This window comes from Lissotriton helveticus, chromosome 1_1 (genome assembly GCF_964261635.1).
Source record: "Lissotriton helveticus chromosome 1_1, aLisHel1.1, whole genome shotgun sequence".
Taxonomy (NCBI): domain Eukaryota; kingdom Metazoa; phylum Chordata; class Amphibia; order Caudata; family Salamandridae; genus Lissotriton; species Lissotriton helveticus.
The window spans coordinates 26,830,679-26,849,540 of record NC_136057.1 but is presented as its reverse complement, the minus strand read 5'-3'; the positions used below and the strand labels follow the sequence as shown (position 1 = coordinate 26,849,540).

The window sequence follows — 18,862 nt, the reverse complement described above, 5'->3', positions numbered from 1 at the left end:
GGGACTGTGGATCGGGCTGTTAGAAGGCAGGCAGGCTTGATCTCGTTGATCTCAGTCGCTCGAGTTCCGGCGGGAACTGCAACTAAGTAGACGTCGAGGGCTGGATGGTGCCTGCTGCTGCAGGGTGGTCACTCCTTGACCACAAGGGAGATTCTTCGGGCTTCCACGTTGAGATGGAGGGCGAAGGGTCCAGAATATCCTTTCAAATGTTTCTTCCAGGAAATCTGATGTGCATTGGCACTGCTCCCACTCTTATTCGAATCTGGTGGGCGTGATTACCTGCTAGGTCCCCTCCTATGGGTGGGACCCAGGAAGTGGGTGGATACACCCCCTTCCTTTGATCCAGGCCGCCCTGGCACGAGGGCTGGAGTGCCCCAGAACCGGTTTGGCCGGATTATGCAAGGGGCAGCCTTGTGCGCCCCAAGCAGTGTCTGGTTTCTTTCAAACCTCCCTGCTACAATACACTATCTCCTGTCTGGAGGGCGGTGACACCCTCCTGTGACAGGAAACCCTTTTTCCAGGACCCATTTGGTCGAGTTTCGGTCGACTGCAGGGGTCCAGACATTTGTCTGTGGCAGAGGCATCCATTTTGTGGATCTTAAGGCCTTTGGAGAAATCAACCGCATTAAAGTAAAGTAACATGTCTTACCCCTCTAGAGGGGTGGAATGCCATCCCCGTCGCCAGAACTGGCGAGGGGATGGTATTCCAAATCGTATGACACCTTACACGACATGTTTTGATAAAGCCAAACCAAAGTTGCTAAATAACCGCGAGGATTATAAGGCACTTAATAGTATATGGTATGGCATTATCCTGAAACAGCTTAGGGATTTGTTCCCGACAGCTGCAGACAGGCTCAGCTCATGCTAGAGCTCCATCTCACATAAAACCACGCACTCAGCCTCCAGGATTGATGAGGCCTACTATAAGAGTGGCTCACAGGTTTACATGTGTCCAGATATAGGTTTAGATATAGATATACTATACCTAAGCAAGGGGTGTTTACACCACCTTACCCCAGCTGAGTGATCAGCCAGTTGTGTCAATTTAAGAACCAGCCAGGGGTGGCAAAAGATATGCTGCAGCCCCTGGTAGGCCTTAGTGGCCCCTATGCCCTGTGCACCTATAGTGCATTCTACAGGGGCTGACAAGGAGTCCATTTCCAATTGGTATGTGCCTATAGCACATATGTCAGTAATTTAGTGAGAGAACAGCAGGCTGGGGGTCTGATCAGCAGGCCCACAGCCTCAGTAGTCGAAAACCAGTGAAGCAAAAAGCAAAAATTTGGGGTGACCATAGGATAGCAGACCCTACTCTCCTACAGCAGGTATTCACATTACCAGAGGACCATTTGACAGTAAAAGCATTGAGGGGTAGGGAACCAATTCTAAACTGGAAATATAACTTCCTATCTAGGGGTTTGGAAATCAAATCCCAATACTGTTCGTATTTGGGTATGGGTTTAAAATCCAGGAACTGGGATGTCAACATCGATGGTTGGTTAGAGATCAATGCCGTGTTAAATATCATATCCCAGTACATTTTTTTCAAACATGTCTTGGAAGGAAAAACCTGTGGATCTACTGCTGTCCACAGGTGATCTAGGTGCAGTTTTTGGAGCAAGGTTCTTACTTAATTGAGCCATAGTATCTTATGAAAACAATCGGAGCTTACAACATCCATTAGAGCAGCTGCGTAATGATTCAGTTCGGGAGTAGTTTTTACGCGTCTCCAATATAGGAGGGGACGCAGTCTTGCCATGTCCTCTATCTTTTTCCTCCCAAAGTCGTATTGTAGCGGGATCATGGGTGTGCTCTGGGGTACACCAATCGTTCGTCGAAGAAACGTATTTTCTGCGACGACTAGTGGACTCAAGTTTGAGAAGCCCCATAACTCTGATCCATACAAACAAGCTCCCAAAACTTTCATGCTGTAAATCTCCATAACTGGCTGGGTGGGTTTTGTGAATGAAGATTTGTATTTTAGCGCTATTGAACCTGTCAGTTGGTTAAACTTTAGCACCACATTATCCATATGAGATTTCCAGTTCATGTTTGACTGTAATAAAATGCCTAGATAGGTAAAAGCATTCACTTCTTCCAATACAGAGCCATTAAAATACATTTTCCCCTTGAATTTCTTAACCGGGCATAAGTTCATGAACTTTGTCTTTGATGTATTTAGTTCTAAGCCCCGGATCCGGCAGAAGTCACCAAAAGCGTTTAGTGTCTTTTGTAATCCACTGGGGGTCCGTGAGACCAGCAGAGTATCATCGGCAAACATCAATACTGGTACTCGCTCCCCACCTAGTATTGGAGCATCTGTCGTGGATTGTTTCAAGAAATCAACTATACCATTAATATACAGTGAGAATAAGGTGGGGGCCAGGACACAGCCTTGCCTTCCCCCCCGCTCTACCGGGAAGGATTCTGTGACATCTCCCTGGGCACCCCACCTAATCCGGGCATAGTTGTCTTCGTGCAATCTCACAAGCAGGGTCAGCATTTCTGGGCTTATTCCAAGATCCCTCAGTACAATCCAAAGTTTGTGTCGGGGTACTAAGTCAAACGCTGACTTCAAGTCCACAAAGACAGCGTATAATGGCCCGTTTGTCAGGGTTACATTTTTCCAGAACATTGTCAAGAAGTGGAATACCTGATCGACAGAGCTAGTTAGGGGGCGGAAGCCTGCTTGGTACGGGGAGAGGATGTCCTTATCATCAATCCAGGCTTGTATTTTGTTTTGTAACATCCTGCCCATCAGTTTTTGCGCAGCATCGATAAGGCTGATGGGCCTGTAGTTGCTTGGTAAAGCCTTGTCCCCTTTTTTAAAGACCGGTATTATCTCCGCGCCCTTCCATGTTGCTGGGATCGTGGCACCTTGTGCGATTGCGTTGGCAAGCCATACAAAATATTTACACCAGTTAGTCCTGTCGGCTAAAAACACATCCGCTGGTATTCCATCAATACCTGGCGCCCTACCTCTGGTTACTCCATCCATAGCCACTTGTGCATCTTTCAATGTGAATAGGTCTTGGGTGTATAATACCCTTTGCAGGGGGGTTTCAGTTGGGGGAGGTAAATTGTCTGCGTATTGCGGTTTGAAGAATTCCACCCAGTCCTTCTTCGCTACATGGTTTTTTGGGCAATCTGCATTTCCCCCTTTACCCCACTTTAATATAGCCCAAAACTCCTTCTGATGCTTAGCAGCACACGCTTTCTTCAAATCTAGCCACGTGTTCTCGTCCCACAATCTTTTTGCCCTATTTTGTGCTTTTCTATAGTCGTTCCTGGCTTTTAATACATCAGTTTTTGTCCTCAGCGCTATGCTGAGTTTCTGACGCGCTTCTCTACACGAGTTGTCATACCATGCTCGTTTTATTAGTTTTCTAGAACCTTTCTTCTGTTTAATTTTTTTGAAGAATAACTTCTGAATATTAGCGAACAGCTTTTGCTGTGACTCTTCGATCAATTGATTAAAATTCATCTCGTTGGTAAGAGATTGTAATCTAGATACCTCTACATTAACTATTTCCTCTAAGACCTGCATGTCCCCTATATTATCCATCAATGTTGCCCATTTAATATGACGAAGATTATTGGATGAAACAACATCTAATGTTGGAACACCCTTATTCTGGTTAGTTGTGTTTTCACCTGGTACCAGATTAATGAGCAAGCACAAGGGATTGTGGTCACTCTCCAATCTCGGTACCACTTGCATGTCCACCACTTTGGACCAGTCTCTAACATCTATGATGATGTAATCTATCCTACTGCTTGACCTCTCATTATCAAAGGTATGTTTACCCTGGAGGTCCGAGGGGGTACGACCATTTACTGCCCTCAGGCCTCTGGACAGGCATAAGCTCTTAACCTGTATAGCTACTTCTGTCCACTTCTTTACCTGTGGTAGATCTAATTGCGGAATACCCCATTTAGAGTCTTCTTCTTGGGTCAAATCATTATCCTCACAACCTAACGGTTCAAATGTTGTATTCAGATCTCCCCCCACGCAGATAGTATAATTTGCGGGTAGGATCTCTAAATCATTATCTAATGCACCTATCACATCAGAGGCAGCGCCTCCTTGCATTCCCCTGGCATAAATGTTATATAGAGCCATGTTTTGGCCTTCCGCCCTAGTAAGCACTAATGAAAGTAGGTCACTGTTGTTGATGGGTCTCTTTTTGATGGTGCATTGTAAGGATTGTCGTACCCAAATAATTAAACCCCCTGAGGGCCGTCCCTTAATGTTCTTTTTCGCAGGTATATGATAATTTAAATACCCCTGGCGAAAGACTGGTGCCACTGCCCAGGTTTCTTGCATCATAATGATATCATAGCTATCGATGAACTGGCACCATTCCGGGGTCTCCAATTTGTGATGGATACCTGCTATGTTCCATGAGATAAATTTTGTACTACCTTCTGTCTGGGCAATGCCCCTTTGTAACAAAGGACATTGGTTAAGAGGAGTCAGAAGGTGTGTAGGATTAATTTCCACCTCCTGTGTATTAGTGTGGGAATTTGGCGAGATTAGCTCAACTATGCTAAGGGTGTCTTCCCTGTGGATGGATGTAATTCTCTCGCTGCAGTTTAGTTCTGTGTTATTTAAAATACAATATTTTCCCTCATAGCATTCAATAGCCTTGGCCACTTCTGTGTTTGACCTTTCTTCCAGTCAGTCACATTCGCTTAGACCAGAAAGGGACGAGAACCTATTTTCCAACGGTATTCCCCAGTTATTTATTTTTCCGCTAATTTTGGCTTTCCTTAGTACAGGGTTCCATTTGGTTTTCAACATAGTTGGGTTTAGGGTGTTACTTTTCTTTGAATAGAAAAAGTCCAACGTTAATGGCACAATTTCCGTTGTTCTGCGCTGAGGGGGGTATATATTAGCTAATATATTTGGCAGAACTTCTGGATCGGTAAGATGCAGCACCACACAATCCCCCTTAAATTTTTTGGCGCCGCCCCCGATCCATTCAACTCTTCTAGCTTTAGTTATTTCTTGTGCCAACTGATCCCTGCCTCCTTGCGAAAAAGCCATGTTCCCTGATAACCAGTGAAGAGATTTGTTTATTAGGGAGGGAATATTCTCTACTTGCCCTCGCTCCAATTGAGGGACATTTGCGAGGACTAGTATTAGCGGAGAGGCCTCAACAACTAATTCTACAGCCCCTTTATCTAACTTGGCATTTTCTACGCTATGTGTATGACTTGACCCTGTGTTGTTCCCTATGTTGGTATCTGGGTCCAAGTCTCTTAACCCCCCCCTCCCATGATCAGAGCTCTCCAGATTGATTGTGGGGATATCTACTAATACTTCTTGTCTGGGGGCTGTTTGGGTTGATTTGGAATCAACTATAGGTACTTTCAATAGCGGGCGTTTTGTGTTCTCCTCTATTGATTTTTGTAAGAGGTCCCCTAGTCTATTCACCTCTTCAGTTAGATGGTCAATTTTATTTAAGAGTGGTTTGGTTATTGATTTAATTTTATGATCAATAGCATTTAATAACTTTTTAAGTTGATCATCATCCATATGTGCCTTTCCTTCTATGGGAGCACTTGTATCTTCTATACTTTTTTTTTTCTCGGGGGACCCGTTGGGGCGTTTTTTACTTGACCGTAGGCCACCCCGCTTGGGCATATTCTTCACCCCCCCCTTTGCTATTCTCGGTGCTGGGACGGGTGCGAGGGCCCCCTCTTCAATGGAGATTATTCCTTGATCTAATATATTCTCGTGGGCTGGTTCATCTATGACCACCAAGAGTTCAGTCAATGGGATATCATCCTGGGTCTGGAACACCTCGTTACTGATATCGAGTGTAGGGGTGGGTGGTAGCGTATTTTCAAAGTGCATATCAGGTGATTGGCTCAACCCCAGAGATGATCGCCTGTCATGATTTATTTGGGCAACTTTTTGTACCATATAATTGTCTATGGTATTGACGGGAACAGTCACTTTCGATTTGGACATGTTAGTTAAATTTATCGAAGCTGTAGAAGCAGGTACTTAGTTTTGGTAGTCTATGGCGGTATCTTTTACACTTACAATTATGCGTGGTGGGATCACACTTACTTTAAATATTCGTGCAGGGGTCAGGGCCCTGCCCCTGCCTCCTCGTGCCGATGAGGGCCGTAGAGGGCCCGCCCTTTGCCCGGGCTTAGCCTGGGCGCTCCCGCGCGCGACTCGCGGGGCGAGAGGCGTTCCTCTCTTTTCAGGCGCCTCCGGGCGCAGAGGTGGCGTCAGGGACGCGACTCAGCCGCCGGGGCACCTGGGAGGTGTAGTCTTGACCCCCGGTGGCTGCAGGCACAATGGCGGTGCAAGCGCGGCGGCCGTTCCCCTCACGGCGTCTCACTCGCGCTGCACAGCAAGATGAAGGCGAGGCGAGGGCAGAAGAAACAACAGCAGCCGTTCCCCTCACGGCAGGTAAGCAAGGATTCTGGCGTCCCTCAGAGCGCTCGGGGCTCCTCTCTTTTCAGGCGCCTCCGGGCGCAGAGGTGGCGTCAGGGACGAGACTCAGCCGCCGGGGCACCTGGGAGGTGTAGTCTTGACCCCCGGTGGCTGCAGGCACAAAGGCGGTGTAAGCGCGGCGGCCGTTCCCCTCACGGCGTCTCACTCGCGCTGCACAGCAAGATGAAGGCGAGGCGAGGGCAGAAGAAACAACAGCAGCCGTTCCCCTCATGGCAGGTAAGCAAGGATTCTGGCGTCCCTCAGAGCGCTCGGCGCTCCTCTCTTTTCAGGCGCCTCCGGGCGCAGAGGTGGCGTCAGGGACGCGACTCAGCCGCCGGGGCACCTAGGAGGTGTAGTCTTGACCCCCGGTGGCTGCAGGCACAATGGCAGTGCAAGCGCGGCGGCCGTTCCCCTCACGGCGTCTCACTCGCGCTGCACAGCAAGATGAAGGCGAGGCGAGGGCAGAAGAAACAACAGCAGCCGTTCCCCTCACGGCAGGTAAGCAAGGATTCTGCGTTAACAGATTCTCCAGCTCATGCCTCAGACAGTAGAGTGATGCCTCAGGGTGTACAGATCCTCCAGCTCATGCCTCAGAAGCAGAGTGATGCCTCAGGATGTACAGATCCTCCAGCTCATGCCTCAGACAGTAGAGTGATGCCTCAGAATGTACAGATCCTCCAACTCATGCCTCAGACAGTAGAGTGATACCTCAGGATGTACAGATCCTCCAGATCATGCCTCAGACAGTAGAGTGAGGCCTCGGGATGTACAGGTCCTCCAGCTCATGCCTCAGACACTACAGTCATGCCTCAGGATGTACATATCCTCCAACTCATGCCTCAGACAGCACAGTCATGCTTCAGGCTGTAGAGATCCTCCACCTCATGCCTTAGACAGCAGAGCGATGCTTCAGGATGTACAGATCCTCCACCTCATGCCTCAGACAGTAGAGTGATGCCTCAGGATGTACAGATCCTCCAGCTCATGCCTCAGACAGCAGAGTGATGCCTGAGGATGTACAGATCCTCCAGCTCATGCCTCAGACAGTAGAGTGATGCCTCAGGATGTACAGATCCTCCACCTCATGCCTTAGACAGCAGAGCGATGCTTCAGGATGTACAGATCCTCCACCTCATGCCTCAGACAGTAGAGTGATGCCTCAGGATGTACAGATCCTCCAGCTCATGCCTCAGACAGCAGAGTGATGCCTGAGGATGTACAGATCCTCCAGCTCATGCCTCAGAGAGCAGAGCAATGCCTCAGGATGTACAGATCCTCCAGCTCATGCCTCAGACAGCAGAGTGATGCCTCAGGATGTACAGATCCTCAAGCTCATGCCTCAGACAGCAGAATGATGACTCAGGATGTACTGATCCTCCAGCTCATGGCTCAGACAGTAGAGTGATGCCTCAGGGTGTACATATCCTCCAGCTCATGCCTCAGACAGCAGAGCGATGCCTCAGGACGTACAGATACTCCACCTCATGCCTCAGACAGTAGAGCGATGCCTCAGGATGTACAGATCCTCCACCTCATGCCTCAGACAGTAGAGCGATGCCTCAGCATGTACAGATCCTCCACCTCATGCCTCAGACAGTAGAGTGATGCCTCAGGATGTACAGATACTCCACCTCATGCCTCAGACAGTAGAGCGATGCCTCAGGATGTACAGATCCTCCAGCTCATGCCTCAGACAGTAGAGTGATGCCTCAAGATGTACAGATCCTCCACCTCATGCCTCAGACAGTAGAGTGATGCCTCAGACTGTACAGATCCTCCAACTCATGCCTCAGACAGCAGAGTGATGCCTCAGGGTGTACAGATCCTCCAGCTCATGCCTCAGAAGCAGACTGATGCCTCAGGGTGTACAGATCCTCCAGCTCATGCCTCAGACAGCAGAGTGATGCCTCAGGATGTACAGATCCTCCAGCTCATTCCTCAGACAGCAAAGTGTTGACTCAGGCTGTAAAGCTCCACTTGGATAAGAAGTACTTATCGGTGTATGTGTTGTGGTCACAGGGCAGCACATGAAGTTACTCCCCAGTCTTGCTTCATGTGAATCGTGTTGCAGTATTGGGCAGTGAAGTGCACCAGCTCCTGGACAATGTGAGGTCAATCTGAGAAGTATCGAAGCACCCTTTAATGAAGTCTGAATCTTCCCCAAAAGCTCCAGAAGCGAATAGGAGCCATTATCCCACGGCTTACCCTAGGTAACCAAGCGATGCTCTTGAAAAACGTCCACAAACCTAGGATTCCACCATGCTTCCGTATAACAACAACAAAGCATCCATCTTGCGGTACTGAGGGGCTGAGTTCTGGATGTCCAAGGCTTAATGCAAAAAGCCCCTCTGAAGCTGAATGTTGTAAAGAAGAAACCCCAGGCAGGGGGACTGAAATCAGCCATCTTCCCTCATCTGTTCCCCAGATCCTTGGCTTCTCTGCTGTCCAGGGACCATCAGCAGGGTGCCAGGCTGAGCAACTTCCACCAGAGAAGAACATTGATGACGATGAGACTCCACGTAAGTGCCGGACGACCCCATTACCAAGAAACTGTCCCTACGTTCCCCGGGCAAGTAGAAAATACCATAACCAGTTGGGTTATGGTGACCAACTGACGAGCAATTGGTCAGCTTGGGTAAGCCTGCACAGGGATTGGTAAAGTCTGATGGTCATGACGAGGAAGGATTCAATGCTGTGAATCAGACACGAGTGGTTGGCCGGGTGCAGCAGACTCCAGTGCTAAAGTGCCAGTTCTGGAGAAGAATCCAGCCGCAAAATGTCACCACCGTACATTTCTCCTGATTTATCGCTTCCTCTAGAAATTGGAGATGTTCTAATATATATTCAACGTTACATCAGGCCCTTGGTATAGGTGTACACTGAATCCTGGCTCAGAACAGACTTCAATAACCTTAGGGCACAAAGAAGACGGCAATGCACTTACAACATTGATCCTTCTGCAATGAATACACGTTGCATCAGACTAGAATCCATTCCTAGCAGTGGACAGACTGGAATACACGTCTCATCAGACTGGAATGCACTTCTAGCATTGGTCAGGCTGAAACTCACCCCACATCAGTCTGGAATGCACAGCTAGCAATAGTCAGGTTGGAATGCACTTCTCATCAGACTGGAATGCACATCTAGCAGTGGTCAGGTTGGAATGCACTTCTCATCAGACTGGAATGCACATCTAGCAGTGGTCAGGTTGGAATGCACTTCTCATCAGACTGGAATGCACATCTAGCAGTGGTCAGGTTGGATTGCACTTCTCATCAGACAGGAATGCACTTGTAGTATTGGTCAGGCTGAAACTCACCCCTCATCAGACTGGAATGCACATCTAGCAGTGGTCAGACAGAAACACACCCCACATCAGACTGGAATGCACATCTAGCAGTGGTCAGTTTGGATTGCACTTCTCATCAGATGTAGCACTGGTCAGGCTGAAACTCACCCCTCATCAGACTGGAATGCACATCTAGCAGTGGTCAGACAGAAACACACCCCACATCAGACTGGAATGCACATCTAGCAGTGGTCAGTTTGGATTGCACTTCTCATCAGATGTAGCACTGGTCAGGCTGAAACTCACCCCTCATCAGACTGGAATGCACATCTAGCAGTGGTCAGACAGAAACACACCCCACATCAGACTGGAATGCACATCTAGAAGTGGTCAGGGTTGAATGCACTTCTCATCAGACTGGAATGCACATCTAGCAGTGGTCGGTTAGACTGCACTTAAAACATTGATTCTTCTGCAACGAATACACTTTGCACCAGACTAGAATGCATTTCTAGCAGTGAACAGACACGAATATACTTCTAGAATTTGGTCAGACTGTTATAAACTTCTCATCAGACTGGAATGCCCTTCTAGCGTTGGTCAGACTGAAACTCACACCACAGCAGACTGGAAGGCACATCTAGCAGTGGTCAGGTTGGAATGCACTTCTCATCAGACTGGAATGCACTCACAACACTGATCCTTCTGCAATCAATATACTTTGCATCAGACTAGAATCCATTTCTAGCAGTGGACAGACTGGAATACATTTCTGGGCGACCAGGCATGTGTGACATTTACCTTCAGCTTTGAAGACTGATAAATACAAGTATTCAATAAATATATAAGCAGTAGAGTATTTGTCTCAAATTCTTTTAAACAAGTTCAGAGTTGTGTTTTAAAGAAAAGCACCAAACTAAAAACAAAACATGGACAACAATTTTCATGGTTCTTCCCTTTCAAGCGTTCTCAAATGCAAGAGAAAATGAGGTACACAAAGGTACTCTATGTAGGCATTAAGAAGAAGCATGTCCAAGATGGCCACCCACCTGGTCCTAGATGGCTACCATCTGTTCCAAAATGGCTTCCAGCTTATCCAAAATGGCTGCCTGACAGAGCCAATCTTCAGAGATAAATCAAGACTACCCAGTACCCTACGTAGTGTCCTTCGCCACACAATTGGACAGAAATAGAGCAAAAAGACACAAGAAATTGGACCTCAGAAGAGAACCACCGGACCCACCCACACTTCCCATTTCCTGTTTGATCTTTACGCATGAACCATCCAGTCTCCAGCTTTATTATTACTTGCTCATCTTGACTGCACCCTGTTTCTTCCCTAGGGAGTCCCCAGACAAGGGGTGCACACGTATGTTATGTTACAACATATTTATAAAGCGTACGTACACCAAAAAGATTTCATGGCGCTATGTTCTTTCTTCTAGATCTTTCTTCATCAGTCCATCTCTCACTTGTCTCCTCCAATCGCAGTCTCTGGTCTCCTCCCTCTGCTCACCCCACCTCTCTCTCTCTCACCCTCACAGGGGAAATCTGGCCTCTAACCTCACCGCCGACCAGATCAAGAAATGCCGCTTCAACCCGGACACCCAACCCTACTGTCCCATCTTCCGCCTTGGAGACGTGGTCAGAATGGCAGGCCAGAACTTCACCAAACTCGCCGACAAGGTGTGTATTCTCCATCCACTCGTTGTGATGGGAATGTCAAGGGAATGAGAAGGATTGTCAGGGAATGCCATGGAAATGGAAAGGGGCTGGTAATGGGGTCGGTTCCCACTTCAGAGATGCCCCAAAAGGTTTCACGTTTGGCATATAGCGTCATATGCATCAAAAAGTCATTTTGCGATTCTCAAATAGCAACTTTTTTGTGAATCGCTATATGAGAATCGCAAAATGCTATGTATGTAGGATTTGCAATAAATTTTGCGAATCCTACATATTCCTTAATTGAGAATTGCAAATGGCGATTCGCAATTAAGGAATACCTCCGCATTCATTCCTATTGGCCCTAGAGGCCCATAGGAATGACTGGGAAGACATTCTCAATTTGCGATTAGCAATTAGAGAATCGCAAACTGAGAATGCAATTTTAAGGGTGCAGGGGTGTCAAAAGGACACCCTGTTGCACCCCTGAAATAAGCATGGGTGCACATGTGGCACACATACATGCCCTAAGGGCATGTATGTGCTTCACATTGCACTTTGAAAAATGCAAAAAAGTGCATTTTTCAAAGAAATCGCAAATTACCACCAACTTGAAGTTGGTGGTAATTTTCGATTCCTTAAGGCCAAATTGTACTTTTTTGGTGCTTCTTACATTGCATTTAAGGAATCGCAAAATTTGCGATTCCTTAAATGCAATCGCAAAATAAGGAATTGCAAATTTGCGATTCTTTATTTTGCCTTAATACATACCATTTGGCAAAATTGTATACACAAAAGCCAAAATTCCGCAAATTTCGGCGTTTGCGAATGCAATTTTGCTTGTTGGGATGGGGTGAGGGAATGGGAGAAGAAAAGAAGAGAGACAGAGGTGGTGATGAAAGAGAGAGACTGGGGGGCATTCTCCATGGGTCGAGGGATGGGCTGAGTGTACCTGGGAGAGAAGAGGCGCTAAAATGACGTAAGGGGAGAGCATTGACACATCAGTGAGATAAAAAACCAAAGCTGGTGAGCTGTGTACACACATTGCAGTGGGTTTAGTAAGTAGTGATTATTTACTCTGATTTCACACTCCTGGGAGTAGGGGCATTGCTGCATGCACTTCACTTTGATTCCCAAAATAGCAGAAGATTGAGAAAACAATACAAGACTAGAAGGGAAAATGAGAACAAGGTACAGAGTGACATGATTGTCCCTTGTGACAGCTCCCAAGGCCATCGAAGGCCCAACAGCTCGCGACAGATAGGTTCAGTCCACACTAACATGGCCATGTCAGCAGACGTCTTACTGCAGCGGTTCTTACCCTGCGGTCCGCGCACTTCTGGGGGTCCGTGATACGCACTTAGGGTCAAAGGCTGTTTAGAAAATTAAATATTATTAGCAGATTAATAAAGTACATATACATAAAAGCAACATTCAAAATAGAATTTTTTAAAAAGCTCTGCAAACGAAAAGGCTTTTAAAATTAGAAGCTAAGTACAGTAAAGTGAATATAGTAAGGACCATTGCAAGCTGCAAAGCAGTCATAGGGGCCAATAGAAAGAGAGCATGCATTAGAAACAAAAAAGACAATCTGGTGTGCTAGAATCTAGAATATTGCTTCATCTTGAAATAGAACTACGTTTTGAACGTTCCTATTAATATTTAAATTTCCATTTCACTTTTTTGTGAATTAAATACAATATTTAATCATTTGTGTATTTGGTTGATGTGTACTTGTTCTTGTATTTTAGTTATTGGTTTGAGGTTCAATTAGTTGAAAGTGCTTTGGAGGTGGTCGTCAAAGTGTTAAGAACAGCTGACCCACTGTGTACTTTTGGGAGCACATTAACCCTACCCAATAAGTCCTCTTTCTCTGTCTTCTGTCTTGCAGGGAGGCGTCATGGGAATAAAGATTGGGTGGGTGTGTGACCTGGACCGCTCCTGGGATGACTGTGTGCCAAAATACACCTTCACTCGCTTGGACAGCATCTCCGAGAAGAACAACGTGTCACCTGGGTACAACTTCAGGTAAGTGGGGAGACCATAGAGTCTATGATGCTGTGATAGAATAAGAGAGACACACAGAATGGAATGTACACACAGTATAAAGTCTACAATGATGTGGTAGAACGGCAGAGACACACCTGCAAATTTACAAAGCACCGTAAGGCCTTTGGCTGCACCACGTTGCGGCACTTTCAGAGCACAGGAATGCGACATATTTACAATGATATACCAATTGATGTGATTTAGACGTAAAAAAAACGTTATCTTATCTCTTCTCTCCTATGAATGTATTATTTGTACAATCTTCCATGTATTCACGGTGAATTTGGACAACATAATAACTTTTTTATAATATCTAAACAAAATACCAGAAATATATTTGGATGTTTATTTTCGTAAAAAAGATTTTAAAAAGTTATATATAAAAAAATAAGACAAATAGATAATTAGATACTATTTGTGTATGCTACTTTGCCTGTTTTTTCCAATACATGTTATTGTATGATTCATGTTCTAGATCTTTCTGCCTGCGCCTAAAGTACCATTGCCCTACCCAGGCTTTTTTCTTCAATTTATATTTTCCTTGTTATGTAAAAAAAATGTAAATGTAAATGTGTTGGACTTGTAAAGCGCACGGCTGCCCGTAAGCGTCCCGGCGCTGGAGACCACTGGGGAACCCGTCCTGCTTTCCCTGTAAGATGGTCCCTTCTGGGTATCTCCAAGGTGAAACCAGGCATCCCTGGCGTCTGTGGGGGGCCGTTGTAGAGATGAGGCAAGCTTAATGCCCAGAGTTGCCGAGTGTGATCCCTGGTTAGAGTAGGCACCGAGGCGAGAATTGTCGAGTCCGCTGACCCTGGTCCACGACCCTGCCGCGTCGGGAATTGAACCCTGGTCCCGGGCCGTTCTCTGCTTCCGGGTTTGCCACCTCTAACCAGTGAGCCACACCACTCCACGGGCATGGGCAAGTTTATCTTGTAAACAGGGGCCCCACTATTTTCCAAGTTAAGTGCAGGTTTTGACAATTAAGTGCCGGAGCCGAGCACCGGAAACCACTGGTCCTGGGCAGTTCCCTGGTGACTTTGGTTAACCACTGCCTTCTGATGAGCGGCACCTGCTCTTTCACTCGGGGTCTGGCAGCTCCTCTGCTGAAGGCATTACAGCTCTTGTCCTTCCTGCTGGGCACAGCAACACATCTCTTCCAGATTCCAGGCAGGGTCCAGCCCCAGCTAGGAAGCAGCAACCCATGGTGGTGTGATCCTGGGCAGAAGAGCTCTTTTCAAGTGTAAAGGGAGTATGAGGAACTGATTCTGCAGGGCCAGTTCTTTTACAGTTGCAATGGGCACTGGCTGGAAGCCAAGGCCAATCGAAGACTGCGTTATAGTAAAGAATTCCCCAATCGCCACTCAAAGCTGGGCACGTCTTGCCAGTAATTTCTACAAATGAGGGAATAGCAAAGGCACCAAACGATGGAACAAATCTATATGCTAGAAAGAGACAAGTGGATTCTCTCATAGGCTGGTAGCTCTCAACTCTCAAATAGAGTATGCTACAGCTGAGCGCAGTGAGTGTGTGCTGGGTCCTGTGCATGTCATGTATCCTTGTGCAGCAAACAACAAGGTGATGGATGGAATGCTTCAGTTATTCTCAGGCACTGGCGATCACTCAGGACACATTCCAGGTCATCATTTTTCACCCACGCTGGCACTCTAGATGGAGGCCCGCCTTATGCATGTCAGTACTAACCCTGGGTGGTGAACTCCACTCCACTTGCAGAGTTTGCAGAGTTTTCCACTCTCCGGGTTACACGGAGCTCGCAGAGGTTTTTTCCTCGCTCGCTTTCGTCAACGCCAAGTTGGCTAGCGCGAGCGAGGAAAATCAACCTCCTGGCGATATTTTTCCTCGTTCGTGATCGTCAACATCAAGTTGGTGAGCGTGAGTGTGGAAAATCAACCTCCCAGTGAGATTTCTCAAAGCGGGGGAAGGGGTTCAGGTTTCTCATGGCGAGTGGTCGCAAATGCTCGCGACCACTCAAGTTGAGAAACTGCCTGTTCGCTTTGAAAAAGCTGCCGCTCAATTTAAAATCTATTCGAGTGTCAGAAAAAGAAAGCAGGGACCGCTTGCACTGTGCATGGTGCCGTTCGCAATGATTGCACAGTGCGGACAAGCATCCGGCACTGTGCAATCACCACAAACTGCATTTTTCTATCGTACTCCGCCGCTCGCGGAGCTCTGTGTAGTGCGGCAGAGTTTTTTTGCACATTGCAGAGTTCCACGTAATGCAACTCCGCGAACTCCGCCAAGGGTTAGTCAGTATCAAGGGTCTACTGTTGTTTGGCACAGTCTGTCAGGCACACAAGCTGAGTTCATGATAAGAAGACAATGCAATGGGAGGGGGGGTTGCTCTATGCAAGGACAAAGGCTTTCCAGAGAAGGTGCTAAATATAAACAAGAGAGTCTGGGAGGGCCTGGAGGAGGTTGGATCAGGCAGTGAACAGGGAGCTGGAAGTCCGCGGGAGAAACTATGAGGTTCACACAAATACAAATAGGAAGGTAAGAGCAGGGAAATGACAGACAAACTCTCACACATGATAGTCTGCCTGCTCCTCGGAAGTGATCTCTCTGTGAGGTGAAAAGGACCTTACAAGATGGCAAGGAGCAGATTCATCTCACACAGGTAAGGGAGACAGCCAGCATCTCTGCAGAAGAAGAACTGGGAGGGTCTCTGTGCCAAAGGCACACACCTTGGAGTCTAACAAGCACCCTTGGAAGCAATGAACGTCAGGATAAATATAAAACACACAAGAAGGCAGGGAGGAGAGTGGAAGGCTCACAGGAACAGGAACTGAGCTCACAGGAACAGGAACTGAGCTCACAGGAACAGGAACTGAGCTCACAGGAACAGGAACTGAGCTCACAGGAACAGGAACTGAGCTCACAGGAACAGGAACTGAGCTCACAGGAAATCTTTATTATAAGATCTGGACTGGAACACACAGAATTGTGAATACTGGGAGCTGAATAGTAAATGGGACTGGACAGGAACGTGCACTCAGAGCGGGAAGATGGGATACAAGACTAGGAATCTGCGTATGCAAAACAGGTCTGGATGTGTTTAGTCAGAATCAGCAACAAGGCAAACACTGGAACCAAGAGGTAGGATGAACAAGAGGCAGACAACAGACACAAATAACCAATCAGAACAGGAACATGGAGTCAATAACTATGAGAACAGGCATCAAAAGACGAGCTGGAATATAGGTGCAGGGACAGAGCACAAGGAGGCTGAGCAGTGAGGCCAGCTGTGAACCTCTGCACTCTGGGTTCACCAGATAGAGACAGCTGGAGGCTCAGAGGAGGAGCACAGCTGCAGGGAGAGAGCCTGGTGCAAGGAATCAACCAGGTGGAAGGAATCAGGGATCCACCCTGAAGGGAAGGCAGAACTGAGGTTTGGAAAGGGGAAGACCAGGGGATCCAGCAGATACAGGACTGGACACAAGAAAGCCAGGAATGGCACACGGATCACTCACCAGACAGAGGAAAGTCCAGAATGCAGGGATAGAGAGGTCAGGATCTGAGGGGCCGATTCACAGAACTAACTTAAGACAAAATCCTAACTTACTACTTTTGTTATTCACAAAAGTTAGGATTTTGTCTTAAGTTTGTCTTAAGACAGACTTAAGACAAAATCCTAACTTCTGTGAATACCAAAAGTAGTAAGTTTAGGATTTTGTCTTAAGTTAGTTCTGTGAATCTGGCCCTAAGAATTAAGAGAGAGAATAGAGCCCCACCACCCAGGCGTGACCGGGGCAGGCTTATGAGACAGAATGGACTGCAAGGACCATGATGCATTAGAAAGGTGGTGTGGAAGCCTGGACTGGAATAACGTGGAGCTGGAAATGCAAGGTGTAGAAGTGTATATTGTCCTATTCAGGGGTAAAGGCCGGACATCGAAGGGACCTTTGAGAGCCATCTTGTTGCCTGATGGTAGAATCCTAGCAGTCGGCACTGACCTTGCTCCTGATGGGAACCCTCCTCCCTGAACTGCGAAGTTCGGACCCTCCAGAAGGGAGCACAAGCAAACCCAGACCGGTGTCGGGTTCATCCGTAGGGTGCAGGTTTCTTGCAGTGGCCCAGTGAGCACAGGACTAACGTCAGTGCATACCCGGTGCACTTAGGGTGTCAACTGCAACATCCAAGGTGATGGATGAATGCTTAAATTAATCTTCCCACTGGTGCTCACTTAGGATTGCATTCTGTCCATTGGCATGGTGGCAAAAAATGATGAACTGGCATGCAGTCCGAGCAGTTACCAATGGCTAAGATGAGGTCAAGCCTTCCATCCATCACTTGTGTATTCCTCATTGCGACGCCCTGAGTGGGAAAGTTGTGGCCAGGCTTGGGTGCTGCGCGCTCCCTGTCCTGGGACTCAAGCTGCACCCTTCCGATGAGGCCCCGATAGGTGGAAGCCAGCCTGGGTGCTTGTGTCCCTGTCTGACAGTTTAGGCTCGACTGTTCCTATTGCAACAGGGTCAAGGCTGGTTTGCATATGGCTGGTTTCTGTCTGAGCTGGTATAGAAAAAAGAAGGGCTGGGACATGGCCCAAGTAATTGAGAACAATTTCCTCTATCAGGATCTTCAAGAAGAAAGGTAAGGCTGTATTCCTTGAAAAACATGTATCTTAAGATGTCCTACACACCAGAACCTGGGCTTCTATGGGAATTCACAAGGGCATATTATCAAGCCCATTATCGCCGCTTTAGCGGCAGTTTCCTGCCGATAAAAGAGGCGATAATGTATCGCCCTTTCTTGATATATGGCCCAGTGTTCCTTATCTATATTTCATCCTATTGTATTTATACCTGATCCGAGAACTCTTTGTACAGATTACCTTATTGTGTCAGGTGTTTTAATGCACTGTAGCCCTCCCCAGCTCTCTCATTGCACAGCACTCTGATGCTGTGATGGTCATGTCTATGCTTTATAAAAACACAATAAATAAAAAAAAATTACCATTTGCTGAGATTACCTCTAGCATTCCAACCACATTTTTTTTATTTCGGCACATTTCCTAAACTGGAGGAAACCATCTCATGGCACATCTTGGAGCAGAGCTGCAGAGCCACGCAGACTGCTTTTGGCTACTTCTTTGTTTTATAACAGGTCTCTAGTCTGAAGAAAGACTGCATCCAGACAGCAGACATGGGTGAAATGCCGCATGGCCTCCAGTGTGCAGACCACCGCTGAGGCAAGCGCAGGGGAGTCTGAATGGCCTTAACCCAACTTTTGGGGCGATGTGTAGTGTTTCCTCACAGAAAACCCCAGTCACACTGCAACACATATGGAAACACAACTAGAGTACACAGTCACATGGAGGCAGTGATACACCATGAATTTATAGATGAGCCTCAACGAACTGTCCGGTGAGGGTCAGGGGTCAGCCT

General features: G+C 47.2%; 1 protein-coding gene across 1 annotated transcript in view; it reads left to right on the top strand.

Annotated features, from left to right (window-relative positions):
- P2RX3 (purinergic receptor P2X 3) overlaps nucleotides 1-18,862 on the top strand; it is a 366,171-nt gene that overhangs the window by 237,197 nt on the left and 110,112 nt on the right. Inside the window, exons 7-8 of the mRNA XM_078674358.1 lie at nucleotides 11,297-11,438; nucleotides 13,306-13,442. Coding sequence (XP_078530484.1) covers nucleotides 11,297-11,438; nucleotides 13,306-13,442 — 279 coding nt within the window. The remainder of the gene's footprint in view (nucleotides 1-11,296; nucleotides 11,439-13,305; nucleotides 13,443-18,862) is intronic.